Consider the following 18,748-nt stretch of genomic DNA (forward strand, 5'->3'; position numbering starts at 1 on the left):
GCTTCTTCGATTTCTTCCGAAGCATGTCACCGGAGCTCCCCGGCACCGACGAGGAGGACGTCGAATCCATCCGTCGCTTCCTCGGGGCCGAGACTGAAGAAGGTCGATCTCGGGGGGGCTGTACCGCAGGAGCCCTCAGGGTAGGCGGAGACCCACCCGAGGGCTCACCGCCACCAGCAGGGGAATGGACAGCCCTCACCTGCACTCCACCCGATGCACCACCGTCCGACGACATCAGCAGACGAGGTCCTGGTACCACCGACGTCGATGCAGCTATCCGATGTCTCGGCGCCGATGCAGAGGCCCGATGCCTCGATGCACTCGATGCAGGGGCGGCCGAGGAAGATGGTCTGGACGCTGACGACGTCGATGCACTCGAAGATCCCGGTGCCGATGCCGACGAAGAGCCCGAGAACAACACGTTCCACTGGGCTAGTCTCGCTACCTGAGTCCGCCTTTGAAGCAGGGAACACAGACTGCAGTTCTGAGGGCGGTGCTCGGCCCCCAGACACTGAAGACACGACGAGTGTCGATCAGTGAGCGAGATAACCCGGGCGCACTGGGTGCACTTCTTGAAGCCGCTGGAAGGCTTCGATGTCATGGGCGGAAAAATCACGCCGGCGAAATCAAAAGCCGAAATGGCGAAATTTGAAGCACCAAATTTAGAGGGAGAAAAAATCTCGACCGAGGCCGAAAAGAGGCCTACCCCGACGACGAAAGAAAACTTACCGGGGCAAAAAAGCTGGAAGTACGGGGAGGATTTACACGAAACCCGGCGGGGGGTTTCCGGAGCACTTCCCGACTAGGACAAAGCTTTCCCGAAGGAAAAAAACACGTTCAAAACAAATTGGACGCGCGAGGTCGACTTTCCGGGGCTCGACACGGCGAAAACACGACCGTACCGAGTGCGGACAAAAGAAGACTGGCCGGCTCGAGCCGGTTTCGGGCGGGAAGACGGCCGCGCATGCGCGGTGCGCGCGGGCGCGCGAGGGCTAGCAAAGGACTTTGCTAGTGAAGTTTCCGATTGGAGGGGCTGCCGTGGACGTCACCCATCAGTGAGAACAAGCAGCCTGCTTGTCCTCGGAGAATGAAGGTTACGTATTTCTCTTTGTAAGAACACTAAATTGTTCATGAAGAAAGGAATCTTACTTGATAATTTTCTCTCCTTTAGTCCCAAAGGATTAGACCATACTTGTGGGTTGTGCCCATCTACTAGCAGTCAGAGATATGAGAGTACATTAGAAACTTGCCATATAAGGCTCCTATGCACTAGGTTCTATTCAGTATTTGGATAACCAAGCAGTAAGAAGTTAATGGAAATAAGTAGAACTCCTGCCCATCTAATACATTTTTTATAAACTTTGAAGAACCTAACCTTGTGCCTAATAAATAAGAAAATCAACAATAACTCAACAAAACAGAAGCAGAAGAGAAAGGTGGGACGAAAGGAAAGAAAATAGGAAGTAATTTTCCTTCCTTTGCAGTCTCCAAAATTATTAGTCCATGCTTGTGGGATGTATAAAAGCAGTTCTCAAGTTGGGAGGGAACACAGTAACCCTCCTGCAAGAAAAGAAGCTCCAAAGGAAGCCTCCACCCTAGCTGCTACATCTAGATGATAATGCTTAGAAAATCTATGAAATGTGGACCATGTGGCGGCCCTAAAAATTTCACCTACAGAAACAGTATAGGCTTCCGCAAAGAAAGTATACAGCGCCCTTGTAGAAAGAGCTTTAAAATGCAAGGGAGTTCTTTTCCCTGCTAACAAATAGGCTGAAGAGATCCTTTAACCAATGAGGTACAGTCACTTTAGAAGAACACAAACCCTTTTTGTGTCCCAAGAGAAGAAAGAAAAGATGATGAGTGCCTAAAATCATTACTGACTTCTGAAAGTGCAAAAGAACTCTTTATCAAGGAAACTTAAGGAAGGAAACTCTGATCCAGAATCCTCTTCAGAAAAGGAGTGTAAGTAAAGAGTTTAACATGAAAAGCAGAAACCACCTTTGGTAAAAAGGAAGGGACTGTACAAATAGACACCCCAGCTTCAATAAAATACAGAAAGGGGTCTCTTCAAGGTAAGGCTCGAAGCGCCGAGATACTTCTGGCTGAACACATAGCTACTAAGAAAACTGTATTTAAAGTAAGATTCTTAACAGTAGCTTTATGTAGGGGTTAAAAAACGAGAGGGGAGGGCTTTTTGAAGGGCGTTAAGAATGAGATTAAAGGTTCAATTCAGGACAGACCTGCCTAGATGGAGGCCTAAGATGATTGACAACCCTCAAAACAACGAATAACTGGATGTGCTGCTAAAGAAGACTGTTGAATATGACCACATAAACAAGACAGAGCCGCTACCTGAATTTTGAGGGACTTGAAGGAAAGACATTTAAGCCCTTCTTGAAGCAGTGCTAGAATTTGTGGCAGCGATGCTTTAGGTGAGAAGGCTTCTTTCTGAACACCAAGTTTCAAAGGTTCTACATAGCCAAGCATATGTAGTAGATCTTTTTCGGGCATGCAAAATAGTAATGACTTCTTCTAAATAACATTTCTTCCTTAGGCGTGACCTTTCAAGAGCTGTGTCATAAGACCAAACGGGAAGGGATCATCCTTTGCAATTAGACCCCGAATCAGAAATCCATAACCAGTAGAAAAAGTGGACAAGCAATCTTCAACCACATCAGATCTGCATACCAAATACATCTTCACCAATCCACAGCTACAAAGATCATTTTCCCTAGATGACTAACAATGCAAAGAAGAATTGTGCTTAACATTGGCCACAGAGGGGGAAAAAAAGCATAGGTGGTCTGTTTACCACTGTTGTAGAAAGCATCCAGACCCTCCACATTTGGGGTCCTTCCAATATGGACTTGAGAATTCCTCCTGGTTGCCATTAGATCTATTCCCAGGACTCCCCAGCATGGCGTGATGAGATGGAATGCTTTTGTCAAAAACTGTCACTCTCCAGATTCAGAGAAAGTCTGTTTGCATAATCAGACTTCCTGCAATATGAGCTGTTTAAGTTAGAGGAATGTGGACCTTGACCCAGAAGAAAAGAATCTCTGCTTCTCTGGCTAGATGAATACTCTTGGATCCACACTGCCTCATAAGAAACTGCTGTTGTGTTGTTTGAGAAAAACCTCACTGGCTTCCCATGATGATGAGCAAAGGAAAGCAAGGCTTTTCAAATGGCTGAGCTATAGACGGTTGATTTACAGAGAGGCTTCGATTGGAGACCATGAGCCTTGGGCTGACTGAAGCCCAAGGGCTCTATAGCCCAATAAGCTGCAATTTGTATTAACTACAAATCAATTCTAATTTGTCAGAGGAAGGCTGCACTGAAGATGTGAAGGATGAATCCACCAGTTGAGGATGAGTTTGGCTCAGAGGGTCCATGAAAGATGGAGACTAAGAGCTAAGAAGGGACCGCTGGTCCAATGTGGAATCTGGCTTATATAAGAACATCCAAGGTAGATGCCATATACCCAGAAACTGGACAGAGTCCTAGACCTTGGGACATTGAAGGCTTTTGAGGCCCAAACCAGCCTTGAACCTGTGACCTTCAGGCTGGAAGCCAGCCACCTTCCAGAATAACCTATTCTGCCTCTCAACGCACTTTAACACTGCACCTGGAGAAAATCCCACCATGGCAGCACCAAGGTTCCCACTCTTCCATAGTTACCATGGAGACCAGGAAAGACATGGGAACAGTGCACTAGCCTCTGAAAACTCGAGTTGTAAAACTTTTCACAGAAACACACCCAACAGCACACTAAGCTTGACTATACTAAATTCCTTTGTAAAGGTGCTGAAAAAAGGAGTACCTGTGTTGCCAATATAGAGTTCTAATAACAAAAAGAAATTTCCACAAATGAAATGAGGGAAACTTTATGGGGGTTTTTTTTTTTTAAGTAACTGCCCTCTATCAAAAAAACTAAGGGGACTCAAGCCCTCTAAATGAAAGGTATGCGAGAAGATGGGAACACTAAATATGCACTTTCAGAGGAACAGACATTGGGCACTGCCCTGAAGTTGCTCACCAGCTCCCACACCAGGAACAGCATTTAACTAACTCTGCAACCATAAGTAAAATCTGAATAACTCACCACAGTGAAGAAACAGGTGATTTCTGGTTCCAAGGCACAAAGCACTACAGTAAAATTCAGAAGAAGCCATGGAGGGGAAAGGTGCTAAAGGGGGAGGGAGAAGGAATTGCCCCAGAAGTTCAAATGAAGCCCCAAGAAAAGGCCAGGAGCACACCACAAGAAAGGGGAGAGGGACTTGGCACCACCAGGTTTACATCCAGAAGGCCAACATATGGAGAAATTAGGTCTTATCTGATAATTTTCTTTCCATTAGTTCTTCACATTATTCTAGGATTTGTGGGAATAGTCATGTCCATCAACCAGCAGGTGGAGATAGAGAACCCAGTACTGAGCTGTGCCATACATTGCCAGCCAGCCAGCCCAGTTTCTCAGTAGTTACATAGACAAGCAGTTAGAAGACGGTATGGTGCCTTTACAACAACTTTAATCAATGCAAACAAACAAAACACCCATGGTGCAGACCTCCAAAACCCTGCAAAGCCGCTCAATCAAAAACCCACAGGCACTGACTAATGTCTCACCGTCTGACCAGACTCTCAGAGCCACGGGTGGATTTCCTAGAATAGTGTGAACTAATAGAAAGAAACTTATCAGTTAAGACCTAATTTCTCCACCCACTACGTTTCTTCCCAATCTTCCAGGCCCTGTGGGACATTCAAAAGCAATTCCTAAACAGAGTGGGACCCCGGCGCTGCTGCCCACAGAACTGGAGATCTCAAACATAGCCTTCAAACAGGCCACAATATCCACCCAACAGTGCTTTGCAAACATATGCAATGTAGACCATGTCATTGCCCTGCAGATTTCTGCTGGGGATAAAGTGGACTCTAACCAAGATGTCACATTACACCTCGTAGAATGAGCCTTCAACACCTATGGGGTTGCTTTCCCTCCACTGTACAGGCCGAGTCAATGGCCTCCTTCAGTCACCTGGCAATGGTAAGCTCAGATGCCATCGGGCCCAATTTTGGTTTGCCAAAAAGGACAAAAAGCCTATCCGATTTCCGAAACTCATTTGTGACCTCGAGATATCACAACAGGACCTTAAGAACCTAAGCAATGCCATAGCGGAACAGACTGAAGGCCCAGTATCCCATTTCCAACAGTGGCCAATCCAGGCCACAAGTACCTAGCAAGATCTCAAAAACAGATTTTAAGCTGCTTATTCTAGAAATTAGCAGTGGATTTTCCAAAGTCTATCTTAATAATGGCTTATGGACTTTTCTTTTAAGAAGTTATCCAAACCTATTTCAAAACCTACTAAGCTAACTGCTTTTACTACATTCTCTGGCAACAAATTCCAGAGTTTAATTACATGTTGCGTGAAGAAATATTTTCTCTGATTTGTTTAAAATTTACTACTTTTGTACCTTCATTGCATGCCCCCTAGTCCTTACATATTTTGGAAAGAGTAAACATCTACCCATTGCACTTCACCCTGCAAACATCCAGGAGCTTTAGAGAACTGAGCCTCCCCCCCTTTCTCTGCAAAATGCCAGCTGCTCCACAGATTGATAATGCCGATACCACTTCAGGTAGAAAGGAAGGAATTGTCCTAATCGAGACCCCAGTCTCCGTAAAGGGGAGGAAGAGACCCCAACATGATAGAGCCTAGAGTTCTGAAACCCAACATGCCGAGGCTATTGCCACTAGGAACACAGTCTTCACCACCAGATCTTTCAAGGTAGCCTTCCAGAGCAGTTCAAAGAGAGGCTTTTGGAGAGCCCACAGTGCCAGGTTGAGATTCCAATCTGGACAAGGTGAACAGAAGGATGGGTGAAGATGGCCAGCCCCTCTTAAATGGGCCACGTCCAGATGCGACACCATTTACTTCTAAGGACGTCCTCTGAAACAAGCCAAGGCTGCCACCTACACCTTCAAGGAACCCAACACCAAGCCTTTGTACCAGATCCGAGTCCCAAGGCCTTCCTCATCAAAAACTCCAGAGGTAGTGTCCTATTATGGATTAAAAACTGGTTGAAAAATAGAAAACAGAGAGTAGGGTTAAATGGTCAGTATTTTCAATGGAGAAGGGTAGATAGTGGGGTTCCCCAGGGGTCTGTGTTGGGACCGCTACTTTCTAACATATTTACAAATGATCTAGAGATGGGAGTAACTAGTGAAGTAATTAAATTTGCTGACGACACAACGTTATTCAAAGTTGTTAAATAGCAAGAGGATTGTGAAGAATTACAAGAGATTGGGAGACTGGGCATCTAAATGCCAGATGACGTTTAATGTGAGCAAGTACAAAGTGATGCATGTGAGAAAGAGGAACCCAAATTATAGCTACGTAATGCAAGGTTCCACATTAAGAGTCACCAACCAGGAAAGGGATATAGGTGTCATTGTTGATGATAGGTTGAAACCCTCTGTACAGTGTGCAGCGGCAGCCAAGAAAGCAAATAGAATGTTAGGTATTATTAGGAAAGGAATGGAAAACAAAAATGAGGGTGTTATAATGCCTTTGTATCACTCCATGATACGACCGCCCCTCAAATACTGTGTTCAATTCTAGCCACCACATCTCTAAAAAGATATAACGGAATTAGAAAAAGTAGAGTAGGGTGACGAAAATGATAAAGGGGATGAAATGACTTCCCTATGAGAAAAGGCTAAAGCGGCTAGGGTTCTTCAGCTTGGAGAAAAGACGGCTGAGGGGAAATATGATAGAGGTTTATAAAATATTGGGTGGAGTAGAACTGGTAGACCAAATCGCTTGTTCACTCTTTCCAAAAATAATAGGAATAGGGGGCATGCAATGAAGCTACGAAGTAGTAAATTTTAAACAAATCGGAGAAATTTTTTCCTCACTCAACATTTAATTAAACTCTGTAATTCACTGCCAGAGAGTGTAGTAAAAGCAGTTTGCTTAGCGGGGTTTAAAAAAAAAGGTTTGGATGGCGTCCTAAAGGAAAAGTCCATAGACCATTATTAAAATGGACTTGGGGGAAATCCACTGCTTATTTCTAGGATAAGCTGAATACAATGTATTGTACTTTTCTGGGATATTGCCAGGTACTTGTGACATCGATTGGCCACTGTTGGAAACAGGATGCTGGGCTTGATGGACCTTCAATCTGTCCCAGTATAGCAATACTTATATAATCTGGAGGTCAACAAGATTACCCGGCCCCAATGCTACGCCACCCTCCTTAACAGCCTGCCGACTATCGGCCACAAAGGGAAGATAGAGCAGTCCTGTGTCCAGACATGCATCTACGAATAGGGAGCCCAGCTCTTTTCAACAACTGAAAAACCTCAGCACTCTGGCATTCACCCCCGTTGCCTTCAAATCCCGAGACGGGGCACTCCAAAGACCTACCACAAGCTGAAAGGCTTCACTGGACAACTCCCACTCCCCTGGGTTAAGAAAGTTATTGTGAGGAAATCAGCTTCCACATTCAGAGACCCCACAATGTGAACTGCTGACAAGCAAAGAAGATTCTTCTCTGCCCGGTCTATGAGAAAAACAGCTTTCAAAGTCAGCTGCTTGCTGCGCGTCCCCCGTTGATCACTAATGTAGGCCACTGTTGTCGCAATTTCAAAGAACACCCACACCAGGGATCCACTTAACACTGAACCAAAAGCAATCAGTGCTCTGCAAACTGCCTGCAGCTCCGAGTGATAGGCCAATGAGTCTCCATCATCCAAGTTTCCAAGTGCCAGGTGAATACCGCAATGGGCACCCCCCCCCCCCCCCCCCCCATCAGAGAGGCTGGCATCCATGGTCACTACCTCCCACTGAGTGATAGGGGACGGAACTCAGAGGGAGAGATTCCTCGGGGCAACCATCATCACCACATACTCTGCCTGGCTGTCCACGGCAGGTGAATGAAGGAATTCTGGGACCAGCAACTGAGAAAGGGATTCCTGCAGTGGACGTGTATGCGCCCACTGCCAGAGCACCACTTCCATGGCTGTCATGGAACCCAGCAATTGCACATAGTCCCAGACCTTTGTGCGCCTGAGCTCCATGAGAAAAACTCACTCCTTCTGTATGTCGAATAGGACCCGAGACACTCCAACGTTTGCCACAGAATGAGCCTGCTCTTTTCAAAGTTGGATCACCCAGCCCAATGACTGAAGAAGCTGAATGATCTTTGATGTTGCCTCCACGCTGTCCTGATAGGATGACGTGCAAATCAGCCAGACATCCAGGTAAGGGTGGACTCCAATTCCCTGGTGCTGTAGAAAGGCCACTACCACGACTTTGGAAAACATCCTTGACACCATGGCCAACACAAAGGGCATGGCCCAGAATTGGAAGTAATGGCCCAACACTGCAAAGTGCAAAACTGGTGATGTGGGGGCCAAATGGAAATATGAAAATATGCTTCCTTGAGGTCGAAAGGGATGATGAACTCCCCCACTTGACCCAAGGCAATGACTGATCGAGAGTTTATGCAAAAGTGAGACAGATAACAGTTCAGGCTTTTGGCGGTCCAAAACCGGTCACACAGTGCCTTCCTTCTTCAGAACTACAAAGTAGATAAGAGTATCATCCCTGCCCTCGTTCTGAGGGAAGGATGGGCATGACAGCCCGAAGCTCCAACAAGGAAACCACTGAACCTAGAACCTGGGCCGCTCTGGCCCTCGACACGGGGACTGTAAGAAGAGAGGAGCAACCGAGCGGGAGAATTCCAATTTGTAACTGTCCCGCAGAATATCCAGTACCCACTGGTCTGTGGTTATATTGACCCACTCCCTCTGAAACACCTGAAGATACCCTTCAACTGGAAAGGAAAAGAGGACTGGCCTGGCATCATTGAGACTGTCTGGAGGTGTTAGGCGTCCCCACTGCCTGCGAGGCAGACTTCCTGTCACCATGAAAGGAAGACTTGATGTGACTGAAAGTGGACTCTGGCCATATGTCAGCCAGGTATGCATATCTTGCTGTCCCAAAACCTCGCCCACATGAGCCATGCAGAGTAAGCCAAAGGCTGAAGCTCATCCTCAGACAACCGCTGCAGCTGCGTTTCACCGACTTCCTTAACCAAATTGCCAAGATCCTCTCCAAAGAGCTACTTGCCCCTAAAAAGGCAACTTCATCAGGCAAGCCTTAGAAGCCGTTTCAGCTGCCCAGTTCCTCAACCACAGTTGTTGACACAGGGTGACCGCCAAAGACATGTCCTTGGCTAACATCCGCAACATCATACGTGGCATCCAGCAGAAAAGCCAGACCAGCCTCCTGCTATGTGGCATGGGCAGTTTCCTGCAACCCGAGCTGTTGATGCCACTGCAGACAGGCTCTCGCCACAAAGGAGAAACAAATGGACACATGGAGCCCTAGGGACGCTACCTCAAACCCCTACTTCCAGACATGTTCAAGTTTCCTTCCTGCAGATCCTTCAATGCAATGCCCCCTTTAACTGGGAGGGTAGTCTTCTTGGTCACTGCCGTCACCAAGTAATCCACCTTAGGCAGGTTCAATTTGTCTTTTTCCTTAGGCACTAGGGGATACAGGCGTGCCATGGCCCTCCCCACCCTAAGGCTCATGTCTGAAGTGACCCATTCCACTGTAATCAACTCCTGAATGTCCGGATGCATAGGAAATGCCTTAAACAGCTCCCCATAATAGCCGATTACTGACTCCCAGATTGCACCAGTGGGGGCTCCTCAATCGGGAGAGCCACCAGAGCCTAAGTTAGCGAGCTCAGTTCCTCTCTATGAAACAACCAAAGAACTTTCGGGTCATCCCCTTCTTCAGGAGGGAGCTTGCCCTCTTCCAAAGGCTCCCTCAGTGAGGGTCCCTCTGAACACAGCAAGGCTACCTCCGATAAAGGAGAAGCACTAGATAAAATCTCCTCATTCCCCTCCAGTAAATCCAAACGGGACCTCTTAGGGGCTGAAGTTGATGCCAGACACCAACCAGTAGTTGGCTGCGGAGCCCCCTGCTTGAGCAAATAAGCCTGGTGGAGTAGCAACACAAACTCTGAGGAAAATGCTATCCCCTGAAACTGTCTCGAATCCCGATGCCTAAACACAAAGTCCATGCCCTGCGCAAGAATATCCTGTCCCAGCGCTGCACTGCCTGCCAAACATGACAATGTGGCTGCTGTTCCCACCTCATCCTGAGGGGAACTGCACGGCTGTTGTATGGGAGCCTGACGCAGCCAACACCACATGCTGCTGAACATTCTTTCCTGATGCTTCTGCTTCCGACTCCACTGCGACTCTCAGGTTCGCCGGCCTGCATACCATGCAGCAGCACAAGGACGTTCGACGGCTTCCACAACAGGAGCAACACTTGACCCCTTCCGCCAGAGCTACAAAGATGTACTGAACGGTTTTTGGGTTTTGCCAGCACCAAGGTCCAACAACTGTCTCCCCTGTGCTGAACTCACACAGCCTGGACCCCAGTTCTGAGGTAGGAGATACACTTACTGATGCAATCTGCCCTTAGCCCCCTCTCTCCTTTCTGAGCAGGGACACACCACCCCTCTTCCACCACTGGGGCACTTCATCGAGGTCTGCACTGGATTCTCTATTGAGTGCTGACCGGCTCTCTTTTCATTCTTTATTTATCTGACTGAATGATATATATTTTTTAAGCTACTGCACAGGTTCCAAGAAAGAAAAAAAAAAAGAGTGGACAGGAGACCAGTGGTAGGGCAAACCTCCATGGGAACACACACAGAATCTGGCACCACCAGATATCACTCCTCAAATGCAGATACCCATTAGGCTCGACTAGGTATCAGCTGACCAACTGGACCAGGAAATAATTTATACAACAGAATAATTAACTGATGATGAGGTAAATATTTTATTTGATAATGCCCTTCTAATTATCAAGCTAAATTCATCCATGTTCTCCCTACAGAAAATCCATAATCACTAAAGATACAAAAAAAAATTCCATACAGTTGGAGAAGTAAACAAGCTACATTTGAATTCATTGAAGGCATATTATTAAGTGTGATTATTCAATGCAATTTGGCAATAAGTTTCCCACACACTCATAGCTGACAAAAGTACAGATACGTCTGTTCCCAAAACATTGATTTTGTACATTAAATTTAAGAGATCTTGTGATCCTACACATGCCACTATCCCCCATTTACTAAGCCGCGCTAGCAGTTGCCGTGCATTAATGCCGACAAAACCAGTCCACTTTGAATGGGCTGTGTCAGAATTGCTGCAGCTTAGTAACAGGAGGGGGGGGGTATGTTTGCTGGAATTAAGTTAGCAGTTTGTGACAGTGGTGAAGTAGTTTTGGAAAATAAATAATTTCATTGCAAAATGATTTTGATATTAAGAGAATGGTGATGTTTACATCAGATGAATAAACCAGTGATGCATGGAAGAAATAACTGTGGAAGCAACTTTGCATCAATCCATCCCTCAAGGTGTGGTGATGATGCTTGGAAACAGATTACATTTATGAGGGATATAGAAATTATTTAATGCTTTCTACACATTTTGTTTTATTTTTAGTTTTTTTACAGATCTAGTGTGAGAGGTGAAGTTGAATTAAATTACTAAGGCGGCAGAAAAGTGAAGCTAAACTTCTGAATGAAATCAGACAGTTATCTAGGCATTTTGTTGTTAGTCCTTTAAGTCCTTCAGTATGACATATTGATAGATTACTGCAGAGAATAAGCTGATGAAGACAATGACCCAGAGCATAAATATTGCCTTGACAAATACATAAAGCAGAGTATCGTAACATTGGTTATCCTTAATTATGTTCTAAATGTTTCAAAACTCTTCAAATAAGTTCCTTGATAACAGTGGAATCAATTTTGGTTTGCAAAAGCAAAAATCAGGAAGCTAAAGTCAGAGTATCTTGGAAAGAAGATTCATTTCAGTGAAACTGTATTAGAATTGCTATCATCTTTCAGTTCTTCTGTTAACACAGCTTCATTTCTTCAGTTTATTAAGCAGACATGCAATCATATAGAAAAATATTTCTAGACCATGAATTTCAAGAATGGTCTCTGGTTGATAAAAGACTCACTACTCCATCCAACAGAGATATCTATACCTTTGATCATCAAAGTGCAGTACCAGCTAGCCAAAGATTAACCTTGTGGGACAGGAATTCTCTCAACAGTATTCAGAATTTAAGTTAAGTTACATCTAAGAAAATGAAAAGTGAGCTAGTAAAAATGATTGAGGATATACTAACATTCACACGACAACAGGAATAGTTTACTGAGCTGTATCCTCTATAGGATGTTTGTGGAACTTTTCAAGCTTCAAATTGTGACTGCATAGAGTATTCCGCTTAATGAATACCATCAAAACTAAGATGAGAAACCAGCCAGAAGTTTAATACCTTGACAATTTAATGAGTATTAAAATGTGCCTACACTCAGGAAACAGTGTTAATCCGGACAGTGTTTAGTAATCTGTGGGAGAGTGCAAAAAGGAAAAAAGTTTTTACTCTAATTTGTAGATACCCAGTTTTTTTCCTGTATGTTTCAGCTGTGTCAATTCATTGGTCTATTGGTTTTCTCAGCAAATGACAGTTTCTCTGTCTCCCCAAACAATAATCCAGTCTGTCACTGTACTGATGGGACAACCCCAAGCTGAACACCCACTAAAATCCAAACATAAGACACAGAATCCACCCCCCCACCACCACCACCCAAATCAACACTCACCCAGGAAGGCATCCCAGTCATTCTACAACAATAAGACCTAGAGGCTGAAGTTGGGGCCCACAAACACAAGTTTCTGGAAGAAGCCCTGGTACTTGTCACCATCTTAGAATTTTCACTGCAATGACTGGGTTAAATGGGATACAGAGTGGATATTAAAAAAAAAAGGAGAAAAACCAAGTAGGTGTGAATTAAGCCACAACACTGTAGCCTCACAGAGGCCAGTTCCAGTTGAGCTTGGAAACTAATGAGGGAGGAAATCATTAGGAATGTGCACAGGCAAATTTTGTTATATATATTTTTGGACCTTTTGACTTTTCCTTGATGTTCAGACTTTGTTAACTTCACACATTTATTTTAATTTTTTAAAAAAAATGTAAGCCCTGCAAATCAACGCTGGGGTTTACTAAGCCGCTAGTGCAGCTGGCTGTGCGCTAGTACCGACACTGCCCATTCACTTTGAATGGGCTGTGGTGGCAATGCCGTGAGAAAGCAACTAGCACAGCTTAATGAACAGACCCCAAATTGGGCACATATTAGTTCGATTCAGCATACACTAAATTTAAGGTGCCACTAACAAATGTACATTCCCAGAAACTACTAATCTCATTACTGCTAACTTAGGGGTCCTGATCACTAAGCTGCGTAAGTACCAACATACCGCAGCTTAAAAGGCGTACCATGAGGCACACTGAGGTATTCCACGTAAGTGTCAATGTGCATATTCTACCCACCCACTAAAAAAATATTTTTACAACCTTTTTTTGGCCAAGGTGTATATCTGTGCTAATCACTTAGCATTTCAACATTGCTGTGCACTAATGACCACAGGGATTAGCGCATCCATCCGTACCGTCTACAAAATCGCTGACGGTAAGGGCTCATGCGCTCACATGCTAATTTTGTTAATCGCCCCATGCTAATGGCAACATTAGCACATAAATCCTTTAATTCAGAAAATGGAAAAATCAGCCATTTTCCAGCTGCAATAGAAATGGCCTTAAAGCAAGGGAATGAGTGGTGAAAAGGTGTAAGGTAAATACAAATATCAAAGAAATAAAATATGAAAACAGGCATAATTTAACATCAACTATTTTAACTTTGTAAATCAGAACCAGAAAGAGGGAGAAGGGTAAGGGTAGTATATTCAGCCAGTGGAGCTCAGCATTTTGCTGACTGCCGTCAGTATTGCCCCTGGAAATTCAATGACAGGTCATGTCCAGGCTCAAGCACTGAATTTTCAGGTGTTCACAGGTTGGCAAAAAACATAGCCGGCCAAGTGCATTATTCACCACTTAAAATGGTTATTGTTAACTGCATAAAAACTGTGTTTTATACAGTTATTCTAACCACTTAAGTGCTGAATATCAGCACAGAATATCAGCATTTAAACTGGCTAAAAGTGTCAACTCTACCCCAAGTATACCCTCAAAATAGCTGGTTCCAGTTTAGTCACTAACCAGGCATTTTCAGCGGCACTGTCCAGTTAAATACAGCTGAATATGCCTAGTTAGCCCTGCACATAAACGTCAGAGGCCGTTTTGGCCATAGATCTAAACTGCTTTGAATATCTACCCATAATATTAGCATGGGGCGACGGAAGTAATTTTTATAGATGGGAGTGCAAAAACAGCATTAGCCCTCTACGTCAAGCCACTGCTTATGCTGCAGCCTATAGATTCAGTGCCTATGGATTATTTTTGTTTAGAAAAAAATATCATAAAAGCCTAGTTTTAAAAATATACTGTTTATTCACCATAGATAATATTTATGCAGTGAAACCTATTTATCAGTAGTGTATACAACCGCCTTAGAACACTCTTCCAAATGTAGTGGTAAGTCTGTACCATAAGCAATGGAAAGTAAGTGAATTGCCAAAGGTCTGGGGATCTATCAAAAGAGGGATATGAATCCTCGTTTTTACAATTAAACAGCTTGCACTAACCACTGTGCAGCTCACTCCTTATGATTCAGTAAAACCGCAGTAAGCTCAATCAGTTCATATCCTATTACTAGCAAGTTTTATATATACTTATATATACACACACACGTAAACCTTTTCAGTTATATATACATATAAACCTTTTTAGATACCAATGAATCTCTTAAATGTTTGCAGTTTGTAGCCACGCATCTATCTCCTAGGTACAATGTCATCAGAGCAAGGCCAGAAACCCAAGTATATTACATATACAAGCAGAATGTTTACTGCTGTTATATTAAAAAAAAAAAAATAAAGTAAAAAGCAACAAGACCGGCAAGAATAACACGGAAAATATGCATAGGAAACACCTAAACTACTTCCAGATCTTGTTTTAAAAAGCGACAACTTTTTTCCACTGAGTCTCTAGAATACAATGAGGCTCATTTTCAACGCACTTAGCCAACTTACAAAGTTCCATAGCTTACTATGAACTTTGTAAGGTTGGCTAAGTGCTTTGAAAATAGCCTCAATGACACTTCAATATCTGCAACCAAAATCTGAACACAACGGCAAGCAAAAACGGTATACATTCACCCGGTCCATACAACAGTCGAAAACTGAAGAGAATCCAACAGAACACCACCTTTAACAAAAGTAATTAATACAGTTGCGATATTTATCATGGAACTAACTTATGCAAAAACTATATATATATATATGATATATATATATATATATATATATATATATACTTTGTGATCACTGTCTACAAACTTTGGAAAATATTAGAATACTCCCTTAAGATCCAATGCATCTACGCATATCTACACACAGCTACGCTGAATCGGGGAAACCCATGTCCGAAATAGAAATAACTCGGGCTCCCTGAGCCAGGTCTGGCAGCACTGCTTGAGGGCCTCTCCAGGACAAGGTGAAGTTAGAAAAAGTAGGCGACCAGGCCTGACAGGAAGCAACCAGCCAGCCACCTCTCCAAACCCGGCTCTCTGCCATGTACACCCACCGGGCTCTTGGGGAATGTGAGAGAAAGACGAGCGATACAGGATAAGGAGTTCCCTGTGAAGGTGGCGGAATGTAAAGTAGGCCCGAGTTCGGACAGGAGCCGGGGAACAGGGCGCCAGAAATGACAGCGACACTCCTAATGGCCGCAGGGAGTTGAATGAGAAGCAAAGGGTTGGGGAGGGAAGAGACAAAAAAAAAAAAACAGTAATTCAGCCAGCTCCCCGGTGCCGGGAGAGCGGGCAGGCGGCAGTGACTCAGGCGCCCAGGCTTGTGACAGCAACACTAGGCCGCGGCCGGTCCATACCAAGCCCCGTCGGCATCAGGGAGCAGGAAAGCGCCAGCCAGAACGGATTAAAAGGCGACACCAGTACAGACGGGCCCTGTCCCACGACTCCCCTTAAACTCCATGACACTGCAAACAGCACTTCGGCCGCCGACACCCCGCCCCAGGCCGACGGAAGACCTCCCTCCCTCCTAGGACCCGGCTACGCGTAACCGGGGGGGGGAGTAAAGACAGGAGAATAACGATCCCCCGGCTCCCCCAATACCACCATGCAGGGCGGCAGCTTCGCTCACCTTCATGTCGGGACATCCTAGTCGGTCAGGCGCTGGCACTCGGCCCTGGCGGCGGCGGCTCTCCTCCTCCTCAGGGCGGACACAGCCCGAAAGCTCCGTGGAAAAAAGGCCGCTGTTCTCCAGCTCCGGTGACAGTGGGGGGCGCGCGAAGCGGCGGCGGCGGCTCAGGCTCAACGCCGGCCCTCCGTGCTCATCCAGAAGGCGGTGGTGGGTAGCGGCGGCCCTCCTCTTCTCCTTTTTTTTTTTTCTCCCGTGGCACACACCGAGGGAATGGAGAGGAAGCGACTGCTGCGGCGGAGGCCTCAGAACACTCAGGGCCGAACCCGCGCCTCTCTGACTCCTATTTCCTACCTCCAGACCTCCGTCAGGCCCCGGCAGCGCCGCTGCTGCTCCGTGCGCTTCACCAGCGAGGCCCTGCCCCCTGTCGTCCCCCCGCCCTCCCTCCGCGTGGCAGAGGCGCGCACGCAGCGCCCCGATGCCGCCACCGCTCCCTCCCAGACAGCAGCGTAGGAAAAGGGAAGCGCAGTTTAACCCTGCCCGCCCCCGCAACCGAGAGGGAGCCGCTCCCACTGCCCACAACACACACTCCGCAGCCCTGGGGGCCGACGCGCTGCCCTCTAAAGCGACCCTGACCGTTGTACACTCCCTGCACATTAGGAAACAGATAAGAAAATACGTTTGTGTCTACATTATATATGTGGTATTATATATAATATATTTTTTTTTTTTTTTCTTTCATTCATATTCACGGAGATAAGAGCGAGGGGCTGGGAATTGGAATCAGCCAAAGATTTGTCTTTTCCAAAGACAAAACGCTGTACATGAAAGAGAGCACCTGCAGTAGCTCTTTAAAACTTGGAATGTATAGCCTTTTTTTTTCACACAACTTAAAAATAAAAAAATGTTTACTTTTATAATGCTAACAAATGATTAAATATAAGCTGTATAATAAGGCGATGGATAGACAGATGAGGCGGGAAGTGTGCCTCGTTTGTCCAGGCCATCGCCACGTGTCTTTAGGCGTGAGAGCAGTTATGCCCAAACGCAGATCTGCTTAGTGATGGTGTGAAACGAGAAGACCCACAGTCAGCAGCAAATACTATTTAATTTGTTACGTTTTATAATAAATATACCGTTGTTGGATTTTGTTAATATAAAACGAGCCCCCCACAACCCTAATGTGGAACTGTCCAACTGCCGTTCCGCTTGCACAGTGTGGATGACGCAGGCAGGCGCAGCGGCAGACTGGTACTAGCTTCCGAGTTACGGGCGTGAAAGCCAATGGTAGGAATCTGATTGGCCGAACTCCCCCCTCCCCGGATTTTTCTAAATTAACAGGTGTTGCAGCAATATTATTTTGTGAGGGTTTCTGCGTCTATATTTGCAAGGAATCTAATGAGAAAAGCGAAACTAAGAGGCACATATCCTGTATAATTCTTCGATTATTAATAATTACCTATTGCCTGTTTTTCTACTTTAAAAACTACCCCATGCTTCTAGTCCTTATACGTCAACTACATAAGGAACCTGATGGGGAGGACGTGTGGGCGTAGCCAGACAACCAATTTTTGGGTGGGCCTGGGCCCAAGATGGTGTGGGCCAGAAGAACTTGCCCTGTCTGTAAATTTTAAAGGCCCTCTTAGCGCCCCAGGAATTCCCTTCTCCAGGGACGAAGGGTCTGCGCCTCCAATATATGTGGTGCTGCCTGCTAAATCCTTTGATATTCCATCCCAGTGATATCTCTATTGTGTAGATATCAGAAGGCGTAAGTCTAGGATAGTGTCCATGACCATGGCCTTCTGTCTATCAGGATCTAAGTGAATCCTTGGTCATCTATATAACTACATGTTTTCTATTAAAATGCAACAGTAATTTATATAGACATTGAGTGTTAGTTGTGTGTGTGGCTTAGTTTGTAGTATCAATGAAAGGTGAAGAATGCTTGAAAATAAAGACAGAGATAGATTTCAGAGAGAAGGCTTTATTCTTACCAAGTTGTTCAATTAAGTACAGACATCAAACAGATTCTGGTTTCAATCGCATAGGGCTCTGCTGTCCGAGAAAGCGTTGGGAGGACTCCAATTCTCTCTCAAAATCTTATCTCTTTTATAGCCCCAAGTCTCAATACAAGTCTATTGTGAGGTACCTTTTTTTCTAATATTTCTCAATTTCTTAGGTCATACTTTCGTATCCGGCCAGATGCGCATCTGTACCATCTGTCTTTCCGTTCTAGCTATTTCAAGAGATTGCCCCATATCCGTCAAAGTAAACAGGTTTTGGAACATTTTGTTTTTGTCGTTTACCAAAATATCTTTATCAGTTCACATCTTCCTTTTGTAATACCTTTCATAACATCTTATGATCTGTGTGCCATCTGATGGAAAATAAGTCCCACTTTAAAAAACCTCATTTTATTCCTTTTATCCATTATTCTTTCATTATAGGTGCTATATTCAATTAGAAGTTTGTACCTGGTTGTGTTAAGACCCATTGTTCAAACCTGCTTTTGCAGATTC

The 18,748-nt window shown here is 45.0% G+C and overlaps 1 protein-coding gene across 2 annotated transcripts in view; it reads right to left on the reverse strand.

Annotated features, from left to right (window-relative positions):
• The window catches only part of KCMF1 (potassium channel modulatory factor 1), a 199,128-nt gene extending 182,826 nt beyond the window's left edge, over positions 1 to 16,302 (reverse strand). The window contains exon 1 of one of the 2 annotated variants that reach the window (XM_030194541.1): positions 16,233 to 16,302. In XM_030194541.1, coding sequence (XP_030050401.1) covers positions 16,233 to 16,248 — 16 coding nt within the window. In that variant the 5' untranslated portion in view covers positions 16,249 to 16,302. Of the gene's footprint in view, positions 1 to 15,622; positions 15,683 to 16,232 lie in introns of those variants that run through there. The other variant, XM_030194540.1, reaches the window with a different exon arrangement.
• Between the last annotated feature and the right edge of the window lie 2,446 nt (positions 16,303 to 18,748).

This window comes from Microcaecilia unicolor, chromosome 2 (assembly GCF_901765095.1).
Source record: "Microcaecilia unicolor chromosome 2, aMicUni1.1, whole genome shotgun sequence".
Lineage (NCBI taxonomy): Eukaryota > Metazoa > Chordata > Amphibia > Gymnophiona > Siphonopidae > Microcaecilia > Microcaecilia unicolor.